The 19,912-nt window shown below is 35.9% G+C and overlaps 1 protein-coding gene and 1 pseudogene across 1 annotated transcript in view; both read left to right on the top strand.

The window, feature by feature from the left end:
* LOC135776837 (teneurin-2-like) overlaps positions 1 to 18,769 on the top strand; it is a 115,759-nt gene extending 96,990 nt beyond the window's left edge. Inside the window, exons 3-4 of the mRNA XM_065287755.1 lie at positions 2,374 to 2,380; positions 18,460 to 18,769. Of these exons, the coding sequence (XP_065143827.1) occupies positions 2,374 to 2,380; positions 18,460 to 18,769 (317 nt within the window). The remainder of the gene's footprint in view (positions 1 to 2,373; positions 2,381 to 18,459) is intronic.
* LOC141281032 (uncharacterized) lies at positions 487 to 1,130 on the top strand (annotated as a pseudogene).
* Positions 18,770 to 19,912: the final 1,143 nt, after the last annotated feature.

Below are 19,912 nucleotides of genomic sequence, written 5' to 3'. Positions count from 1 at the left end.
TTTTGCAATTAGCTTTTGAATATGGGTAGGTTTCTGCAAAAACACCACATTTTGAGCAAAAAGCAGAGATAATTCCATTTTTGTGACGGACTTTTCATAGAGATCCCATTCAGAGCGATCTTTAAAACAGACACGGACATGCAGCAGCTTGCCATAGGGCAATACTTCCGGGTTTAAAAAGTTGCGGAAGGGCGCCACCTGGTGGATAATAGCGGTATTGCGGAAAGACGGAAAATCTCGTCATTGGCGGGGAAGCGTTTTCTCTTAATTGACGAGATATCTCGTCAATGGCGGGGAAAGAGTTAAGGGGCAAACTTTACGCAGTAGACGTGAATTTGACACCTCAAATGCGGCTGGTGTGAACCCACAGTAAGAGGCTCCTCTATTCTTCACTTGTTATCTGTATTAATGGCACATGTTTGAACTCGTTATTAGTATAAAAGACACCTGTCCACAACCTCAAACAGTCAGACTCCAAACTCCACTATGGCCAAGACCAAAGAGCTGTCAAAGGACACCAGAAACAAAATTGTAGACCTGCTCCAGGCTGAGAAGACTGAATTTGCAATAGGTAACCAGCTTGGTGTGAAGAAATCAACTGTGGGAGCAATTATAACAAAATGAAAGACATACCAGACTACTGATAATCTCCCTCGATCTGGGGCTCCATGCAAGATCTCACTCCGTGGGGTCAAAATGATCACAAGAATGTTGAGCAAAAATCCCAGAACCACATAGGGGGACCTAGTGAATGACCTGCAGAGAGCTGGGACCAAAGTAACAAAGGCTGCCATCATAAAAACTACGCTACCAGGGACTCAAAATCCTGCAGTGCCAGACGTGTCCCCCTGATTAAGCCAGTACATGTCCGGGCCCATCTGAAGTTTGCTAGAGAGCATTTGGATGATCCAGAAGAGGATTGGGAGAATTTCATATGATCAGATAAAACCAAAATAGAACTTTTTGGTAAAAACTCAACTTTTCGTGTTTGGAGGAGAAAGAATTCTGAGTTTCATCTAAACCACACCATACCTACTGGACACATCATGCTTTGGGGCAGTTTTTCTGCAAAGGGATCAGGACAACTGATCTGTGTGAAGGAAGAATTTATGGGGCCATGTATAGGGTGACCATTTGTGCCATTATTCTCGGACATGTCCTGGGCAGGATTTCGGGTTCATCTTCCAGAATTGTATTTGTCGGCCGCACACGTCATCAAGGTTCTCACATTTCAGTAAAAAAAATAAGACATACAATCATAGTTTCATTCTTGCCTTAAAATATAACGGTTGCTTTTCTGAAATAGAACCGTGAAATAATAAACCTCAATGACGTATGTGGATGACAAATACGACTTCCGGAAGACGTACCCGAAGTCCTGGCCAGGGCGCGTCCTGCAAAAAAAGGCATGTATGGTCACCCTAGCCATGAATCGTGAGATTTTTAGTGAAAACCTCCTTCCATCAGCAAGGGTGAAATGTGGCTCGGTCTTTCAGCATGACAGTGATCCCCAAAACACCGCCCGGGCAAAGAAGGAGTGGCTTCCCAGTCTCCAAACCTCAACCTCATAGAAAATCTTTGAAGGTAGTTGAAAATCTGTGTTGCCCAGCGACAGCCCCAAAACATCACTGATATAGAGGAGATCTGCATGGAGGAACAGGCCAAACTATCAGCAACAGTGTGTAAAAACCTTGTGGAGACTTAAGGTACATTCACATTATAAGCAACTATAAACAATAGAGGCGTTTTTATATCTGGTTGTCATAAACAAATGAGTACAGTCCACTCCAGTAACTGAGGAGAGACAGTTGACGTGAACTCCCCTGCTTCATTCCTTATTGGTAGTCGCTCATCATTTGCATAAAGTTAGACATTTCTCAACTTTGTCGCGTGACTGGACACGCACCATCTAGTCGCCAACGGTTACTGTCGCTCGTGTAGCCGGAAGTCGCCAAACGTTGATTGTATTTTATAAGCTTGATCCTGGTTTCTGTGATGTAAGATTACATTTAAGGTACTGAAAACTGTCGAAAATACAAAAGCAGATGATGATGCACGAGCGTGAACCTCTCTCCCCTCGACAGTTTCATTTGCCTTTGCACAAAACTGAACGCACGCTTTCAGATACTGTACCGTACGCCCTGAGCTCTTTATATGCTGGAAGTGCTCATGGGAGTTGTAGTTTAGTGTCACAACACACATTAGGTACGTTTACATGCAACCAAATAATCCGTTTGTAATTGTATTGATGGCTCAATCGTATTGAAAAGCCCTCATGTAAACACCTTAATCAAACCGATTGAGGATGATCGGATGCAAATTTGGATCGTATTGAAGGGGGTGGTGTACACCGATCTCTGTTCCGATCAGCAGGAGAAAAGTATGCATGTAAACACGTGAATTGTAGTATTTTCTCAATTGGATGCAAAAATGCATTGTGCACATGTGCAGAACATGATTCTCGTCACAGAAAGCGCAATAGCAAGGCAATAGCATAACTCATTTTAAGGTAACGTTAATGGGGTCACGCGCTGTACACGTGATGTACATTCTGCAGCGTTTAGGTGTACTTTTAAAATATTAGGCCAAAACAATAAAATAGCGTTGTGCTTTTTGAAAAGTGTGTTTTCATCACCTATATCTGAAAACTTCTTAAGAACAACTTTCTCCAACTCAGTTTTGACTTTTATCTAGAGATAAAACGTGAACTCGACGAGAGATGCTGTCCGCAGGATAGCGTTGCCATTTCCTCTGCTTTTTCATGTTTACATTTGGGCTACTGTTTCCACCTTTTGTTGTTTTTTCTGTGGGTTAAAGATTAAATCATTTTGTTGATTTAGTTATTGGTATTTGGGCTGTGAATAGTCATTGGGCTAGTTTTGAATGTCCATTACGATGGTTTTGATACGCGAATCTGGCAGTCCAGGCTGTGTGCTTGCGCAGACGTTTGGTTCGCTTTGTATAGAATGTACATGTAAACAAATATTTATATCAGATTGCAATGTTTAGGGTGCATGTAAACTGTATTGTCGTAACCTTCAATCATATTAAATTCATTTGGATTGACAAAATTTTGTGCATGTAAACAGCCATTGTTTATTAATTCACATGGCTTTTAAGAAAACTACAATTACAAAATTATATTCAACCCACCAATGTCTTTACAAGGGCCTTCTTACATCACAAGGGAGCCAAATTTTAATGATCTAACACACCCAAATGGTTTACCAAAACTAAGTTACTGGGTTGATCTACTTCACATTTTCTAGGTTGATAGAAGCACTGGGGACACAATTATAGCACTTAAACATGGAAAAGTCAAATTTTTATGTAAGGTCCCTTTTTAATGTCTACATATAAAGTATATATATTTTTTAAACAATCTGTGGGTAAAACTATGTATTTATGGCTACTTTGGAAAATATCCTACCAGATAAAAAATCCTTGTAGCTGGATCTGAACCACTAAATCATTAACCAACTAACTAAACTACATTAAGCTAGTGAGGATTTAATCTTGAACTTTAGTGCTCTGCCAAAGGAAAAAATACTTTCTATTTAGTGAAAATGGCTTTTGCATTTTATATTCTGTTCTTTGTGCACTCATGGCAGCTTATTAGATTCTAAGTCACACCCAGCACCTGGACTATCTGGGTTTTTAAGTAGTTGACTCATTTGCACAAGGCAAATGGTAAGCCAGTGAAGTGAACCCTAATTTCTCACCCCCTCCAGACTTTAATGGACTCTAATGCAAGTATCCAGAGGTTTATAAGCCTTGCAAATTAGCCTGCCAATGAAAATTGGCTCTTTTGTGAAAAGGGGTTGTGCCTTATAAGTTGTCTAAAATAAGCCTCTGTCGATGGAATCATTATACTCATGGATGTGGGTTGAAAGGCTATTGTTTATTCGCCAATTTTTACATCTTAAATAGTGATGTGGTACTGTAGCTTTGACAGCATTATGCTACTTTTAAAACGATGTGAAAGTTGGATTTAAAACCAAGGTGGCAATATTTTTAGTAAACGTGACCCTGCAAACCCAGCTACAGGTTTTACTAATAAATTCATCAAACAAGAAGTTTTTTCTTATATTTAAAACTGTATACACTTGGAATATATGGTATTAATTGTATTGATTACTTTTATGTTGTTTTTATTCTTATTTTGGAGCTTGACAGCTTCAGTCCCTATTCACTCTGTTTATTGTAAATGGCAAGGGTATACATAGAAATGTCACAGTTTATTTCACGTGTAAAAAAAATAGTCAATAAATGGTCCCTAGCTTACTTTAAAAAATACACCTTTAAACCTGAGGAGTTAATATTAGAACCTCAGAAGTACGTATGTAACTAATTATCTGTACATGAATAGTACATACTATTCGAGATACAAGATCTCTCAGGTCTTCTAACCAGAGACTCTTGTTTATCTGTAAGACAAGGCTAAAGTGCAGCAATCGCGCTTTTACATCAATCGCTCCAAGACTTTGGAAAGTTTTGCCCATTTCTATTAGATTGGCTTCCTCTGTGGCCATTTTTAAATCAAGATTAAAAACCTACCTGTTCGATAAAGCTTTTATTTCTGGTTGAAGTGCTCTGTTTTTTTTTACCTTTGTTTTAGATTTATATATTTTATTTTTTTATCTTTTAATATTTTATACATTATAGTTGTTGTGTTTTTATTTGATTTTATTTTAGCGTTTTATCTTAAATTGTGCAAGTGATGTTAAATTTTTCTTCATTTGTTTCTCTGGTGTAAATAGGGTTCGTTCTCCGGAAGTCACGTTGGTCGACCGCATACGTCATCAAGGTTTAATATTTTGGGTTTAATTTCAGAAAAGCAACAGTTACATTTCAAGGTAAGAATGAAACTACAATGATTGTATGTCTTAAAAGAAATAAATCTTAATTTTCGAATGTATTTTAACTGAAATGTGAGAACCTCGATGATGTATGCATTCGAGCAACGCGACTTCCGGAGAACGCACCCGAAAACATGTTCGGGACGTGTCCGGCGGAACTGGAACGAATGGCCACCCTAGGTGTAAAGCACATTGGTCAAACTGTGTTGTAGAAATAGTGCTATATAAATAAAATTGCCTTTGACATCGACATAACCCTTATGTGGTGTTGGGGCCATTTTTGGCCAGTTTTTAGTCTTAATTTGGCCACAACTTTCTTTGGTTTTTGGTGACAAATCTTATATTGACACATATTTTAAGAAAATACTTTGAAATGTGTCAAAAACTCAACAATATACCGTGGGCAAATTTACTACCCTTTCATGTTGTTAGTGGCCAAAAAGGCCACTAAATTAAACGGCTGTAAAAATTTAGCAGATTTTTTTTTTGTTTTTCAAATTTTTGCATAAATGTGATATTCAACCTCCGTACTGATCAAAACTATCAAATGTTTAAAAAAAATATGAATTTTAACTCTTTCATTGCCAAGTTCATAAGTGGTGTCACTGATTTTGGGGAAAGAAACACACAAAATTACAGATTCTCATGAAATTCAGATTTAGAAGGTGCATCAGATTTTTTAAAAAGCCTTTGAAGCCAATTTTTTTTGCGCATATAAGATTAAGGTCTGAACTTACTATAACCATTATTTTTAGAGGATTTAAAAAATATTTCCTATAGAATTATTTACATTTTTTAGATTATCATTAACAAAAATTATCATTACCGCAACATGATATTACATTAAATATATGCATTTACAAACTCATGTTTCGGTAATGAGAACTAAAAAGTTGTCTAGGTACTATGACAAACAAAATTTTTATCTGGAGATAAAAAATAAGAACTGCTTACCTGGTAGCCATCTTGAGTGTCACAGTCAATTATGACCCTTACAACATTTTTTTTTTATATTAGTTCCTTGAGGGCTTGAACAATGATTGAAAATTATTGCGGAGGATGAGAAAATTGGTCTTGGACACATTTATATCCCCTATTATTGTCTCTACATTTACCAATGATCACCAAATACCACATGTTTCTTTACTGTAAATGTTTATAGTATAACATGCACTGAAGCTTTTTATTTTTTAGATTTTTTAAATATAAATATTTCCATGTCAAAGAACCCAAATCCAGCCATGGACAATGTGGTTTAAATGTGGAAAAAAAATGGTTTGTATGATGTAATTTGAAATCATGTGCAAAATAGTACGTGAAGAGATGTTTGTAACGGTATGCTTCTTATTTTGATAATCTTACTTTGCATTTACTTTTATATGAAAGTGTTTCATGACACCTCATAAGTCTAATTTCTTGAGAATCACCCCAAAGGGTTGTGAATTTGAACAATGCACAAGAGTCAAAAGGCTCCTATGACAGCATGGATTTTTTTTGACCATTTTTCCGACAGCTAAGTCGTCAGTTAAATCCTTTTCACAAAAAGATTACGGAAAATACACTGAAAATGCGGCAGCGATTTGTCCGATGATTTTCCAGAATCTGTGCGTGCATTCACACACATACGGTAAAGATCCCGTAAAGACACGTGACGTATTTAAAGTCCTGTACTGCACAGCGTCTGAAGTTTGTTAATTAACTGTGATTTCTCTCTTGAGAAACCACGCACATGCATTTTAGTTTATGACAAGATAATAAGGAGCGTGTGTTGTGCTGTTCTCTCATGCTGTGGCAAGCTCCTGGATCTTTGGTTTAGTCCAGTTTGCCAACATTTAAATTTTAGGGTGTGTTATCCCTTTATATTCTTATTTCAGGGTCTGTAAAACATTAACTTTTTTATGCAAAAATCTCCCTACCTGAACTGTTCTCTCATATTAATACTATTGACCACAACAATAAAGCAAACATAAGAAAACATTGGGATAAATAATAAAGGTGGTGACATAACAGTATGAAATGCTGTAATGTTACCGCAGGCGTTTAAAGAAGAGAGCCGGAGCCTCAGAAGCTGTCATGACACAAAAATGAGGAACCGGCTGTAAAGACAGTCAGATTAAACATCAAGCTGTATCACGGCATAATGACCCAAACGGCCTTGCTGGGGCTGAAGGAATCTTTTTTTTATTTTACAGCAGTTATTTTCTCCAACAGTTCAGTCAAGCGGGCCGACATTATTCAGGGCATGCTGACTGCGTCCTCCCTCTCTATCTGATGGTATTGATCTCTGTAGATGAAAAGCACGACTGCTTGGCCTCACAAAACTGGAAGAAGTGCAAGATAGTACTGCTTGAGAAACAACGCATGTGGTGTGGAATTCAGAAAGGTCGGTGGATTTATTAAAATGCGGGTGATTTGACATTTATGAAGTAATATAGGCTTCGTCGTAAAAGTCTTTTTAGAAGGAATAATTTATACCGCTGCGGTTGCGTTGAAACGCATTGAATACTTGCTTTTATTCTTTCAGCAGGAAATTAAAAAGGCTTCAAGAAAAAACACCTATAGCATTCAGGTTTTATGTTGTGTTTTTTGTTCATTTCTCATTTGATGAAACAAATTGTTCACCAAAAAATGAATATTCTTTTTTTTACTACAGTAATTTTAACCAGTATGCACTGTAAAAAAAAATCCGTAGTTTTTACGGTGAAATACTGGCAGCTGTGGTTACCAGAACATTTCTGTAAAAAATACAACGTAAAACCGTAAAAACAACACCACCACAATTGGATGCATTACAGCGAACTTTTGTAAATTTTACAAATCTTACCTGTATACAGAATTTCTTTATTAACTGTTTAGAAACTCTTATTTTTTAATGGTAAAATGCAGATGAGATTGCCAGACAACCACCTTAAAAATTATGAACATGTAAACAACTTTTTGTATTTCATTACCTAATATAATTTTATTCATTTTAATCTAGGTGATGGAAAAGACAGCTGCACAAAGAAACAAAGTTTGTTGTGAAATTATTACAAATTGTTTTCTAATTATCTGCCAACAACTTGAAAATAGACAGTGAACATACACAAAGATTGTATCATACAAACAAATACAAAACAACATCAGGGTAAGTTTTCAATGGCTCAGTGTCTACATGAGTCCATTTTACAAAGTTAAAAAGTGACACTTAAATAATGACATGATGAAATAGAGAGCAGTCAAAACACAAGTACAACTGAACTACAGACAAAATCTTAGATGAACATTAACTGTATAAATATAACATATAAACACATTCAATCGCTCAAGATCTCACCAGATGAGAATTAAACACAAACACCATTAACATCCACACTTAATACAAACCAGTTTGACTTTATTTGGTTTGTTTGAAGTCACCATTATGGAGATCATTGTTTCCTTAAATGGGGCAGTTGGCTCGTAGGTGTTTCGGTTAAGCTTTCTCTGACTGTTAAAATAATGTGTCAATACACATAAGCTATGATCTAAGAAGCTGAAATAAATGAAATCAAGTGATGTTGGTAGAATTTTAATGATGGTCTAGTCATCTTAAAGTTTACCAAGCAGGTGTTCTAAAAAAAAACTCTAAATGTGAACATTAAGTTTTTTCTCTTCCCCATACAAATGTTTTCTTGTGGGATGATGTTACAGAGTGGCAATGGATTTAAATAATTAGACTTATAAACAGTAAAAATAATGTCAGACGATTCTGTGACTAAACAAAGTTAGTCTAGACATCAAGAATCAGCATACAAATCACAACAACGGTGACCCAAAACATGAACGCTGCATGCCGCAATGCATGCTGGGTATTACCATAGTACAAACTTATATGGCATGCATTGCACTTAATCTGAATTAGTTTTTTGATGGTCACCACTATTGAGCTTTGTAGGTTGAATCTTGATATGAATATGAAGTGTCAAAAAACCTTTTTAACCAGTCCCAAAACCATTACTTTACAAAACTTTTTCTAGCCCAACAGATATATTTGCAGAACCTACAAACACCAGACATTAAACCAATTTCTCTCTTACTATAACTACCAGTCAATCACAACTTTCATGTGGATAAATCAAACCACTTAACAATAAAGAAATGTTCGAGACTTGTTTTTACAACCCCTTTCATCATCAATAAGTGCTCTGTGTATCCCACTAACACAATTGACAAAAAGAAGAAGGAAGTAAGTAACCATTGAGGCTCAAGACCCCAACTAAAACAACCACTGATCACCGTAATGGTGACTTAAAACACAACATTTTTGATAAATCATCATCTAACCCTCTGTTAATTCTCAATAAGAGATTATGTAATTGTATGACAGAAATAAGTCAAACTGGTTTGTAATAAGTGTAGATGTTAATTGTATTTGTGTTTAATTCTCCTATGGGGAGATCTTGTCTCATTTTGCCTGTAGTTCAGTTGTACTTGTGTTTTGACTGCTTTCTATTTCATCATTAATGTTCATTCATCATGTCATTATTTAAGTGTCACTTTTTAACTCTGTAAAATGGACTCATGTAGACACTGAGCCATTGAAAACTTACCCTGATGTTGTTTTGTATTTGTTTGTATGATACAATCTTTGTGTATGTGCACTGTCTCTTTTCAAGTTGTTGGCAAATAATTAGAAAACAATTTGTAATAATTTCACAACAAACTTTGTTTCTTTGTGCAGCTGTCTTTTCCATCACCTGGATTATAGTGGTTTTCTGCATATATTAAAATATGAATAAAAATATATTAATTAATGAAATACAAAAAGTTGTTTACATGTTCATATATTTTTAAGGCGGTTTTCTGGCAATCACATCTGCATTTTACCATTAATAAAGAAGAGTTTCTAAACAGTTAATAAATCAAAGAAATTCTGTATACAGGTAAGATTTGTAAAATTTACAAAAGTTCGCTGTTATGCATACAACTGTGGTGTTGTTGTTTTTACGGTTTTAAGTTGTATTTTTTACAGAATTGTTCTGGTAACCACAGCTGCCGGTATTTCACCGTAAAAACTACGGATTTTTTTTACAGTGTGACATTCACACTTCTGTGGAGGACAAAAGGAAATGTTTTGAAGGCTGTCAAAGCCGTATGGCTTTTGAAGACTTGGAAAGTGACCCTAAGTCAATGTACTATATTATGTGGCTTTCACAGCCTTTCGAGGCCTGAAAGCTTAAGTCCAAGTTCATTGTAAATGCATAAAAAAGAGTGACTGACACCGTTTTCAGAACTGTGCATGAATGGGTATACATGAGCAAAGATTTAACACTTTTATTTCTACTATATGAATAGGGGACAATGCCAATCTCAATATGGCCGCTCTGGTGACGAAAGTCCCACCTTCCAGTTAAAAGAACCAATCATTAATCCATAAAGACTGACGATTCTCTGGGGGAGGGGTTCTGTATTGAGTCGCGTGAGGGGCTTGCCAACCTGTACCCATGCGCAGTAAATGGAACGACCTTAAAAAATATGTTTTAGTGCAATTTGAGATTACAAATCAAAAAGTTGATGTCAGGTTTAATTGTTGGTCAGAACTACAGTACTGTGCAGAAGTCTTAGGCCACCACTACCAGACGTTTATACGTTTTTATACGTTTTAATGTCCATACATATTTATTTGTAATCTATTTTATTAAGATACAAACAGAAAATACAGTAAATATGTAAAAAAAAATTCACGACTAAATGTCTTCTTTAGGCATCGTCGGCGCAGTGCAAATTGTGCCGAATGCGAGGAACGTGCGAATTGAGCGTTGCCGTGAAAAACTTGCGAGTTACAATCGGAACTTTTGCGGATATTCACGCCGCGTTAACCAATCAGGAGCTTGCTCTTGTAGTGACGTGATTACATGGAGCAAGCAGAGTCGCAGAATCCCCTCCCATGAGGCGAATTTCCGTGTGACTGTCTTGAATGACCAGAATTTCATGCGCGGCTTTCACACGCGAATAAAGCGAGTAAACTTCAAATGTTCAAGCGTCCAACTACGCGTGAATAGCGTGTTTTGCCGCCTCTACCGCGGCTGGTGTGAACTCAAAGTAAAAACTTAACATCAGTTTACATTTTTATACAGTATTATACACATATATACACATATATACACATTTCCTGTATTTTCTGTATGTATTCTATTAAAGAGACTGAGAAACAATTATATATGATCACTATATCATTGCAAAAACAACTAATCTGGTTTGGCATGGTGGCCAAAGACTTTTGCACAGTACTGTATGTTGTTTAAATGTGATTTTAGCATGCGATTTTAGAGATATCTGTCTTTCCACATTCAAGCTGATAGAACTAAGACTATGTTCAGACTGCAAGCATTAATTCGGATTCTTCGCTCAGATCCGATTTTTTGTTTGACAGTTCACATTACGTGGCTAAAATCAGACGAACAATAATATGTCACGTGCAGCACACTGTAATATGGAAATGAACATGCATTGAGCAGGTGTGGTGGATTTCATACTGAGATGTGCAGACCGGGCAGTTTTAGAAGGTTTATCTTAACTCCATGGGAGCGAGCGATACGAGAGCATAACAAGCCGAGGCAGTTTGCTCCCGGATCGGATCTTGACAATGCTGCAGGAAAGTCAAACACACTTCTTTGCGTGTTAGGGGGTTTCATGTATAAGGCGATGTGCAACAGAAGCTTAATATTTAATGTCTTGGATGTTTTTAAGTGGTTTTGAAAACATGCCGTTGTTGCATATTTCTGCAATTGTGACGCAAATCAATCTAGAATGACGTAAAAGATGCATAATTTTTTCTGATAGAAAACATCCAATCTGATTTAGAACTACATTTGGAAGTGTCTCAGATCAGAATTAAAAAGATCATTTTGATCTAGCACTGCACCATATATCGAAAAGAGTGCATTGTTGTGATAAAAATATATCAATATCCATATCGCAGAGAGTTTATTTCACGTGTATATCATTTGGGTGTTGAATGCTTATAGATTGTCCAAATTAGACCAATCAGAAGGGGACATACTAAATACCCACTAAGTAGGTTTTATACTGTTATACTATTGGTTAGGCCCCAGGCCCAAAGGTGAACCTAGCAGAGAGTGGAAAATAATAATATGGAGACGAGTGAGGAAAACAGCAGCGACAAATTTGTGCCTAAAAGTACAGTACGTCTGAAATTGTTTATTTTTTTAGCCTGAATTAGGTTTAATTATATCAGAAGAATATGTATTACCTGTTTATTTCAGTATAATAATTACATATTTAAATGATTTAAAAAAAAAAGGTTAATAAAATAGCATTTCTCTAGGATAATGATGTATTGCAAGAAATACTGTCAGCGCAACGCTCAACAGTAGAATCGCATATCGCATAGTTTCTCAATATCGTGCAGCCCTATTTTGACTGCAGTCTGAACATAGTCTTAGTTTTGCATAACTAAAATAACGGCCCGGAGGAGCCTTGTGGCATGACTTTTCCAAAGGGTCAAACAGTCATAAAGGTTTGAATATGAGGAATAGTAAATATATGACAAAATTTGATTACAGATTTTTTGGGGGGGTCATTCCTTGATGTTTTACAGCTAATACAATTTTTGCCACATATCATTTAGTTTACAATGCTCTGTAACACTTTACAATAAGGTTCATTAGTTAACATAAGTTAGCTACATTAGTTAACATGAACTAATAATGAACTGCACTTATACAGCATTTCTTAATCTTTGTTAATGTTAATTTCAACAATTACTAATACTTTATTCAAATCTTGTTAACATTAGTTAATGCACTCTGAACTAACATGAACAAACAATTAAAGCTTACATTTTTATTAACTAACATTAACAAAGATGAATAAATACTGTAACAAATGTATTGCTCATGGTTTGTTCAAGTAAGTTAATACATTAACTACTGTTAACTAATTAACCTTATTGTAAAGTGTTACCCAATGCTCCTTAAATGCAATAATTCCCATTTTTAAGTTACTTCATTTTGTCAATCAATTCCTTGCAAGTAACCACAAACACATGCATAATATTAGTTTATTTTATTTAATTAATTTAAATAACTGCACAGGTAACAGGGTAGACAGAGGGGAAACAAGGTGGACACAATGTAACAGGATGGACATCACACCAGTGAACAACAAAACATTTTATTAAAGAAAGGCAACTCATTTACTAACATTTACAAATTATTAAACTCCTCTTCTTTAAATGTATAAAAAATGAAAAATATCAATATAGTGTGGACGGTGACAGCCGTTCGACCATTATTACTCAACAGCCAAACACATATTGACCATAGAGGAAGATTTTTTACATGTTTATTAACAATGTTTCTCAAAATCACAAAACAATATTGTTTCCTCTATAAATAAGCATACACTGTAAAAAAAATCCTTAGAAATTGCAGCTGGGTTGCCGGTAATTTACCGTAGATTTAAATGTATGTTTTTTACTGGCAATATTTTGTTCAAAGTTAAATGAACATTAAACATTTACATAAACATTTAAAGTCTTTGTCTTTACAGAGTAAAACTAAAATAACAGCATCAAGCAAAACATTCTGGGAAACTAAATCTGAAGCAAAAAACAGAAAAAGGTTGATGATGATTTCTGGTTCCCAGAATGCTTTGCATGAGGCTGTTATTGTATAGTTTTATTCTGTAAAGATAAAGACTTGTTAATATTTAAAATGTATTTAACTTTGAACAAACTCTTGCCAGTAAATAACATAAATGTAAATCTACGGTAAATTACCGGCAACCCAGCTGCAATAACATTGTAATTTCTACTGATTTTTTTTACAGTGCAACGGGAGGAGGTGTTACGCTCATCAGTGAAGTATTTTAAATTGTTAAATAAAAAGCTGATAAAAAAGTGATACCTACCTTGCTTCTTGTAGATGATTTCCCTTAAAATTGTAAGCTTCTTCCTGAGAGAGCAACCAGTGAGTGTGTTCAGAATTTCTATAAGAGTAACAGAGACATTCATCATAGAGATGCAACTTTATTTAAAGATTTTAATAATTAAAAATGAATTAATCATTAAAAATAACATTTGGTTAGGAATATTATAAATATGGCTATACAACAGTTATTTATTTTACTTAATAGTTATATTTGTAACTAAAATTAAGCATACATGACTGGGGAGATGGCAGTTCTTGCCCTGAATAAAGAGTAATTATTTTAAATTTTATTTAATTCTAGATACATGTCGTTGTGTTCAATGGTGGAGGGGAGTTTATCATATAAGACAAGCTTTAAAAAATAGTATAATTTCATTTTTCAATAAAATATACAGTATTATGTCTTGGGGACACAAATGTATGGAAAGTATTTTTGGACTTTTTAAAATTAATTAATTAAATGATAATATAAATATAATCATGGCCAGTGGCCAGAGATTCACAGATCAGAAATTTTAGGAATTTCTCCTTTGAAAAGTACAATCGACACAGTAGCCTATCTGTACAGATGTGAAGCTAAGATTCATCCCAACAGTCGCTAAGTTTGTCTAAATGGATCTAAAAGTCACTAAATGTAGCAATAAAGTCTCTAAGTTGGTGACACTGCTTCAGCCAATCCCCTCTTTTTTTGAACAAGTAAACCCCACCCACTGATTAACATTGAATTTGCATACAAGTTGAAAATTAAAACGAAAATGAAAAAGAAAACCAATAAATTAAAGAGAACATAAAATTAAAACTAAACTTTACATTTTAATTTTGTCCCTATTATTGCTTGGGCATGAATAAAAACCTTTAAAAAAAAATTATTTACAGATTCCTTTTCGAGTTTGCCTTTTTGCTTCATCACGTTGAAAATGAATATGACATAATTTAATTTTTTAATTTTTATTTTAGCATTTAATTTTCAAATTTGGGACATATTTTGCAATTGTATTTTTATTTTATCAATTAATTAACACATTTTAAAAAGTCCAAAAATACCTTCCATACAAATGTAGGAATGACCCTTTTTGGTAAACAACACTATAAAAAAAGATTTGTTGTTTTAACCTTAAAAAAATAAGTGTTTGTGCTGCTTTCAAATTTGTAGTTAATTAAACTCTAAGGATATTAGATAACTAAAAAAAGAAGTTGAGTCCACTAATATTTTTTAAGTTGAATCAACTCAAAATTAGGCAGCACAGACACTTACTTTTTTAAATTGAAACAACAAATCTTTTGACAGATAATTAGGCTTTCCTTTGGCTAAACTAAAGCTATCCTTGATGTTACTTAAGCAAAAACTGACTCTGCTTTGGCAAATCTCCTGTGCAGTCATTTGAATATTAATGGCTAATATGAGTTCACTCTGCAAAAACACTTGATATTTGCTGATAGTTAGCGTCACAGACCTAAGACTTGAAAAGAGCGTAATTTATGCTCTTTAAACCTCAGACAGGCAAACATTTCAAATCTTTGGGGTTTTGGAACAGGGTGTAGCATGTTTTTCATATTCTGAAATGTTTTGATGGGACTTCACAGTTTTAGCTTGCCAAGCGTGCGGCCGTCTTAACATTTGCATCTTAGTCGCAGCAGGGCTCTTTGTCAATCAGGGTGTGTCTGAGGCCTGAAAAGAGATGATTGAAGGGAAGAGAGATTTTCGTGCATTTTTCGAAACGCTTCGCTGTACCTGACAGCATGTAAAGATGCTACGTTTCCATGGTAACCTCTCCCTCAACAAATGACCTTGCCCGTCTCTCTGATTTTAGCATTGGGTGAAAAGGGATATTCACTTTAATGTCCAGGGTGTCTGAGCAAAGGTGGGGAAATTGTGTCTAAACAGACTAAGGCGCTAAAGGAGGTTTTTGGTCTTTTTTAAGGGCTCTTCAGGGGGAGTTTTTTCTGGTTTTCAAAATGCCTTCTGGCGGTTTAGGTAGACACTATCTCAAATTTACACCTTGGAAAAATTTTCCCTTTGGAGTAGACACAAAACAGTTGGGGGCAAAAGATTCACGTGACTTCTCCACAGATAAAAAAAACAGCTAGAGCATTTCTGTTATATACAGCAAAGGTCTGTTATACGGCAAATGTTGCGTTGTGCCGCTTGTGTAGGAGTTAAGAAGAAAGCAATCAAGAAAAATAAAAGAGTAATGTGATGAGATTATGGAGAACAGTTTTGTTTTTATTCATACAGCTTACGTGGAGCTGGCCCCGGTTGCCATTGGTTACTATGTATCAGGTATGCATTAAATGGGTACGCTCTTAAAAATAAAGGCTGATAAAATACCCTTTATCATCCACACAATCTTTCTGATAGAGAAAAATGTCTTTGTAAAAATCCTTTTAGCACCTTAATTTTTAAGAGCGAATGTGACTTGGTGCAGAATGAAACTCCACCCCCTCCTATTCCCATTTAAATCCCCGTGTGCCCAGTTCCCTATAACCATACAGTCCCTGATTAACTATTGTGTCGTGGAATCACATTACATTGATGCTTTTTCCCCTACATTTGTAAAAAATGCACAAATTCAATAGGCTGTTTTTGCAAAAATGCTTCTCTGGTGTGCTGAATATGAGGATGCAAAGCCAATTACACTGTAATGTTTTAGCTGCATATGAAATCATTATTAAATATTGCTGGTTTCCTTCTTTGCATCGCTGTACAGTAATAGCGAGTCATTATATTTTTCAAGTCATTAATTGCTGTGGTTTTATGTGGTGCACAGATTTATGGATGTTCCTCATTTGGGATTAATCTTGAGCTTTTAATGTTTTTACTTCATTAATGTGCAGTCTTTCCTAATTAATTTAGTTTTATATCAACTGAATTCATATTCTTGGATGACTGTATATATTGCATTAAGACCCGCTGTTAAATGAATATACACCAGCAGTGAAAAGTTTCGATACACTTAAGTGAATTTACGTTTTACATGACCTTGAATCCATTTGATTTGAAAGCCAATGCCAAAATGATTAAAAATAGGTAGACAGATAGATGTAAATTGTGTAAAACTGTAGACAATGTAAATTAGGCTTACGTAGGATTTTTTATACTTAAAATGTAATGTAATTGTTTTTAATGTAGTACTTGTACCAGACAGTATAGCAAAAGCAGCCAACCATTTTAAAAAGCATTAAAGATAGCCAGACTGCAAAGATGAAATCTATTTAAAGAGCTCAGATGTAAGAGTTGTTGAAAATTAGATTTGTGTGATGTTTGTTTTTCCTTAAGACTTGTTTTCCGAATGATTGAGATTTTGCAAGTTTTAAGATCTTTGCACACTTTAGTCTGTATTTTTTCGTATTCATTATTATTCATCACACACACTGTATCTAATGCGTATTAATTCATCCATTGAGAAAAAATTCACAAAACAAAATGAAGTTTTCTTTAGCGCTCCGAATAGATGCAACAAGCTTTAGTTTGGCTTTTAAAATGCTTGCTACGGATGCGAAAAACGCATAAAAAATTGATATTTTCATGACGGATTAAAGTTTTGGAGGCAGTATGTAAATGTGATTCACACAACATTAGGTTGTATTTATTATTTTAATATGCGAAAATGTTGGACGGGTATTTCAAAGTCAATGTGCAAAGATTTTTACACCATCCTTCTTACAGTGAAAACTCCTTTTTATACCTGTAATTATTTACATTCAATCCAAAGCCTTACCATGGGTTCACACCAGCCACGTCTGAGGCATCAAAATCGCGTGTATCGCCCTACTTTGCCGCTTGAACAGTTTGAGTTCACTCGCTTCTTTCGCACGTAAAAGCCGCGTGTGAAATTCTAGTCATTGAGACATTCACGCAGAAATTTAAGTCATGGGAGGGGCTCTTGTGGCTCCGCTCGCTTTCTACGGCAAGCTCCGTATTGGTTAACTCGGCACGTTTTTTTGCCGAAGTTCACATTTTTAACACTCACATTTGCTGCGGCAACGCTCAATTCGCGTCATTCGCGCGAACGAGGTGGAATCGCGTCTACCTCGCCGCGCTAAACGGCTCATTCGCATGGCGAGACCTCCAGACGCACGTCAATGCAACTTCACATTGACTTAACATTGAAATCAATCGCACTTGTGCCTCTAACTTTGGGTTTACACCAGACGTGAGTTCAACGATTTGCGCGAGTAAATTACCAACAAAGTCAATGCAAAGACGTGATCAGAAGCGTCCTCGCGTGGGGCGATGTGAATGACGCAATATGGGCGGTGCGTTTGACGCGAAAACACACGCTATTCGCCTCAAACGCGTCTTCACCCAAGTTAAAAATTTTCAACTTTTCAAATTTTCAAATTTGCATGACACGAAGGAGCGAGTAATGCGATGACCCACGTTTGGTGTGTACGTAGCATAACGCGGCTGGTGTAAACGCAGCATTAGGGTATGACAATAGATGTAAAAATTCAGATCTTTCCTGTAAATGACATTTGTGAATCTATCATTTTGACCTATACAATGCCATTGCTACAAATAAATCCATGCTACTTGACTGGATTTGTGGTCCAGGCTCATATTTAATTGACATACCGTACTACAGTACTGTAAATGAATAATTTTTCTACAGTGATACAGAGAAGTGAAAGATTGTGTATTCATTATGCAATGGTTACAATGCCTGTGTTCGCATTTCAGGGAGCTTCACATTGGCTGATCTGGGCGTGTGTGAACCCAACCCGACATGCACCGTGTATCGTTCCGATATAGGCCTGCTCCAGGATCCATACGCTCTGAACGCCGGGTCGGATGAGGACTCTGACCCGGAGGGCGTCATGACCCCGGAGCGTGCCGTCCAGCTGTGGAGCGGACAGCCCTTGAAGTCTCGCCGCAGCTCCTGTCTCTCCAGTCCCGACCATTCAGTTCTCACCCTCACCGATTCTGAAAACGAGCACAAGACTGATGACGAATCAGGTAGGAAAGAAAAAGGAGAAGAAATAAATCAAACTTAGCTACAATTGATGTTTGAAGATTAATCAGAAGGGTAGTGCATCTAAATTAAGTGGAAAATGTGTAATTTGGTGAAACATTAGTTTCAACAAGGGACTCTGGTGTAATGAGACATCTCAATGAAACATTCGTATTTCCCAAAAGTCTTCAGTCCGTTTTAATGAAATTGAGCATATAATGAATAATTAAATAAGAACGGTTTTAGTAAATCGTAAAAGAGATCAACTGTATGCTTGCAATCTCAAGAGACATTTTTCCAACAAAAGCGCCTCTATATGATGTACCAATGTCAAGTACCATGTTATGCATTTATCTACAGCTTATATTTATAAAATGCTCTCAATCTATCCAGCTTTATTCTCTTTATAAAAAGTGAGAGATCCACGTCAGATGCCATCCATACGCAGTAACTATTGTAATTAAGCTGCTTCAATCAGTCTCATCAGAAAGATAATTGAAAAGGCTAATCTCATTAAAAACTTATCTTAAAATATGTAAAGACGATTTTTTCGTTAACATTTGCTTTGCAAATTTGTTGAGATTAGATGCGACATCCCCCTGAAAGGGTTTAGGGAGAATATATGAAACTCATGGGGGTGCTTACAGGAATAGAGCTGCAGTGGGTTTTCATGTTGATGTATAAGTAGATGGAGAGGTTTGGATCCAGGCAGTCATCGTTCAAAGGCAGCCCAGCTATGCTGCTCTTGGACATCAAGGCCACCACATGCACTAATAAAAGCAGATTCTGCAGCGGAGAGACACAATGCGGGATTTATGAACGGGTACCTGCGATGAGATGCAATAAGCAGCAGGTGCACCGCATCACACACTGACAGTAGTGCTGTGTTTTTTATTTTTCTTCTTCAAGTGATACACTCCTATAGTGTGCTGGTGGCAGGAGGAAAGAATCGTGGGGTTAGAAATTCAAACTTCAAAAATCGGACATATAATTATTGTAGTGTTTTTTAACGTAATCTGTTGAATTAGTATTTATTTTATTGTGGTAAATGGCAGTGTTGGGGAAAGTTACTTAAAAGTAATGCATTACAATATTAAGTTACTCCCCAAAAAAGAAACTAATTGCATTACTTAGTTACTTTTCATGGAAAGTAATGCTTATGTTACTTTTAAGTTAGTTGTGTGTT

The sequence above is a fragment of the Paramisgurnus dabryanus genome, chromosome 18 (genome assembly GCF_030506205.2).
Source record: "Paramisgurnus dabryanus chromosome 18, PD_genome_1.1, whole genome shotgun sequence".
Taxonomy (NCBI): Eukaryota; Metazoa; Chordata; class Actinopteri; order Cypriniformes; family Cobitidae; genus Paramisgurnus; species Paramisgurnus dabryanus.
This window is presented reverse-complemented; position numbering and strand designations above follow the sequence as displayed.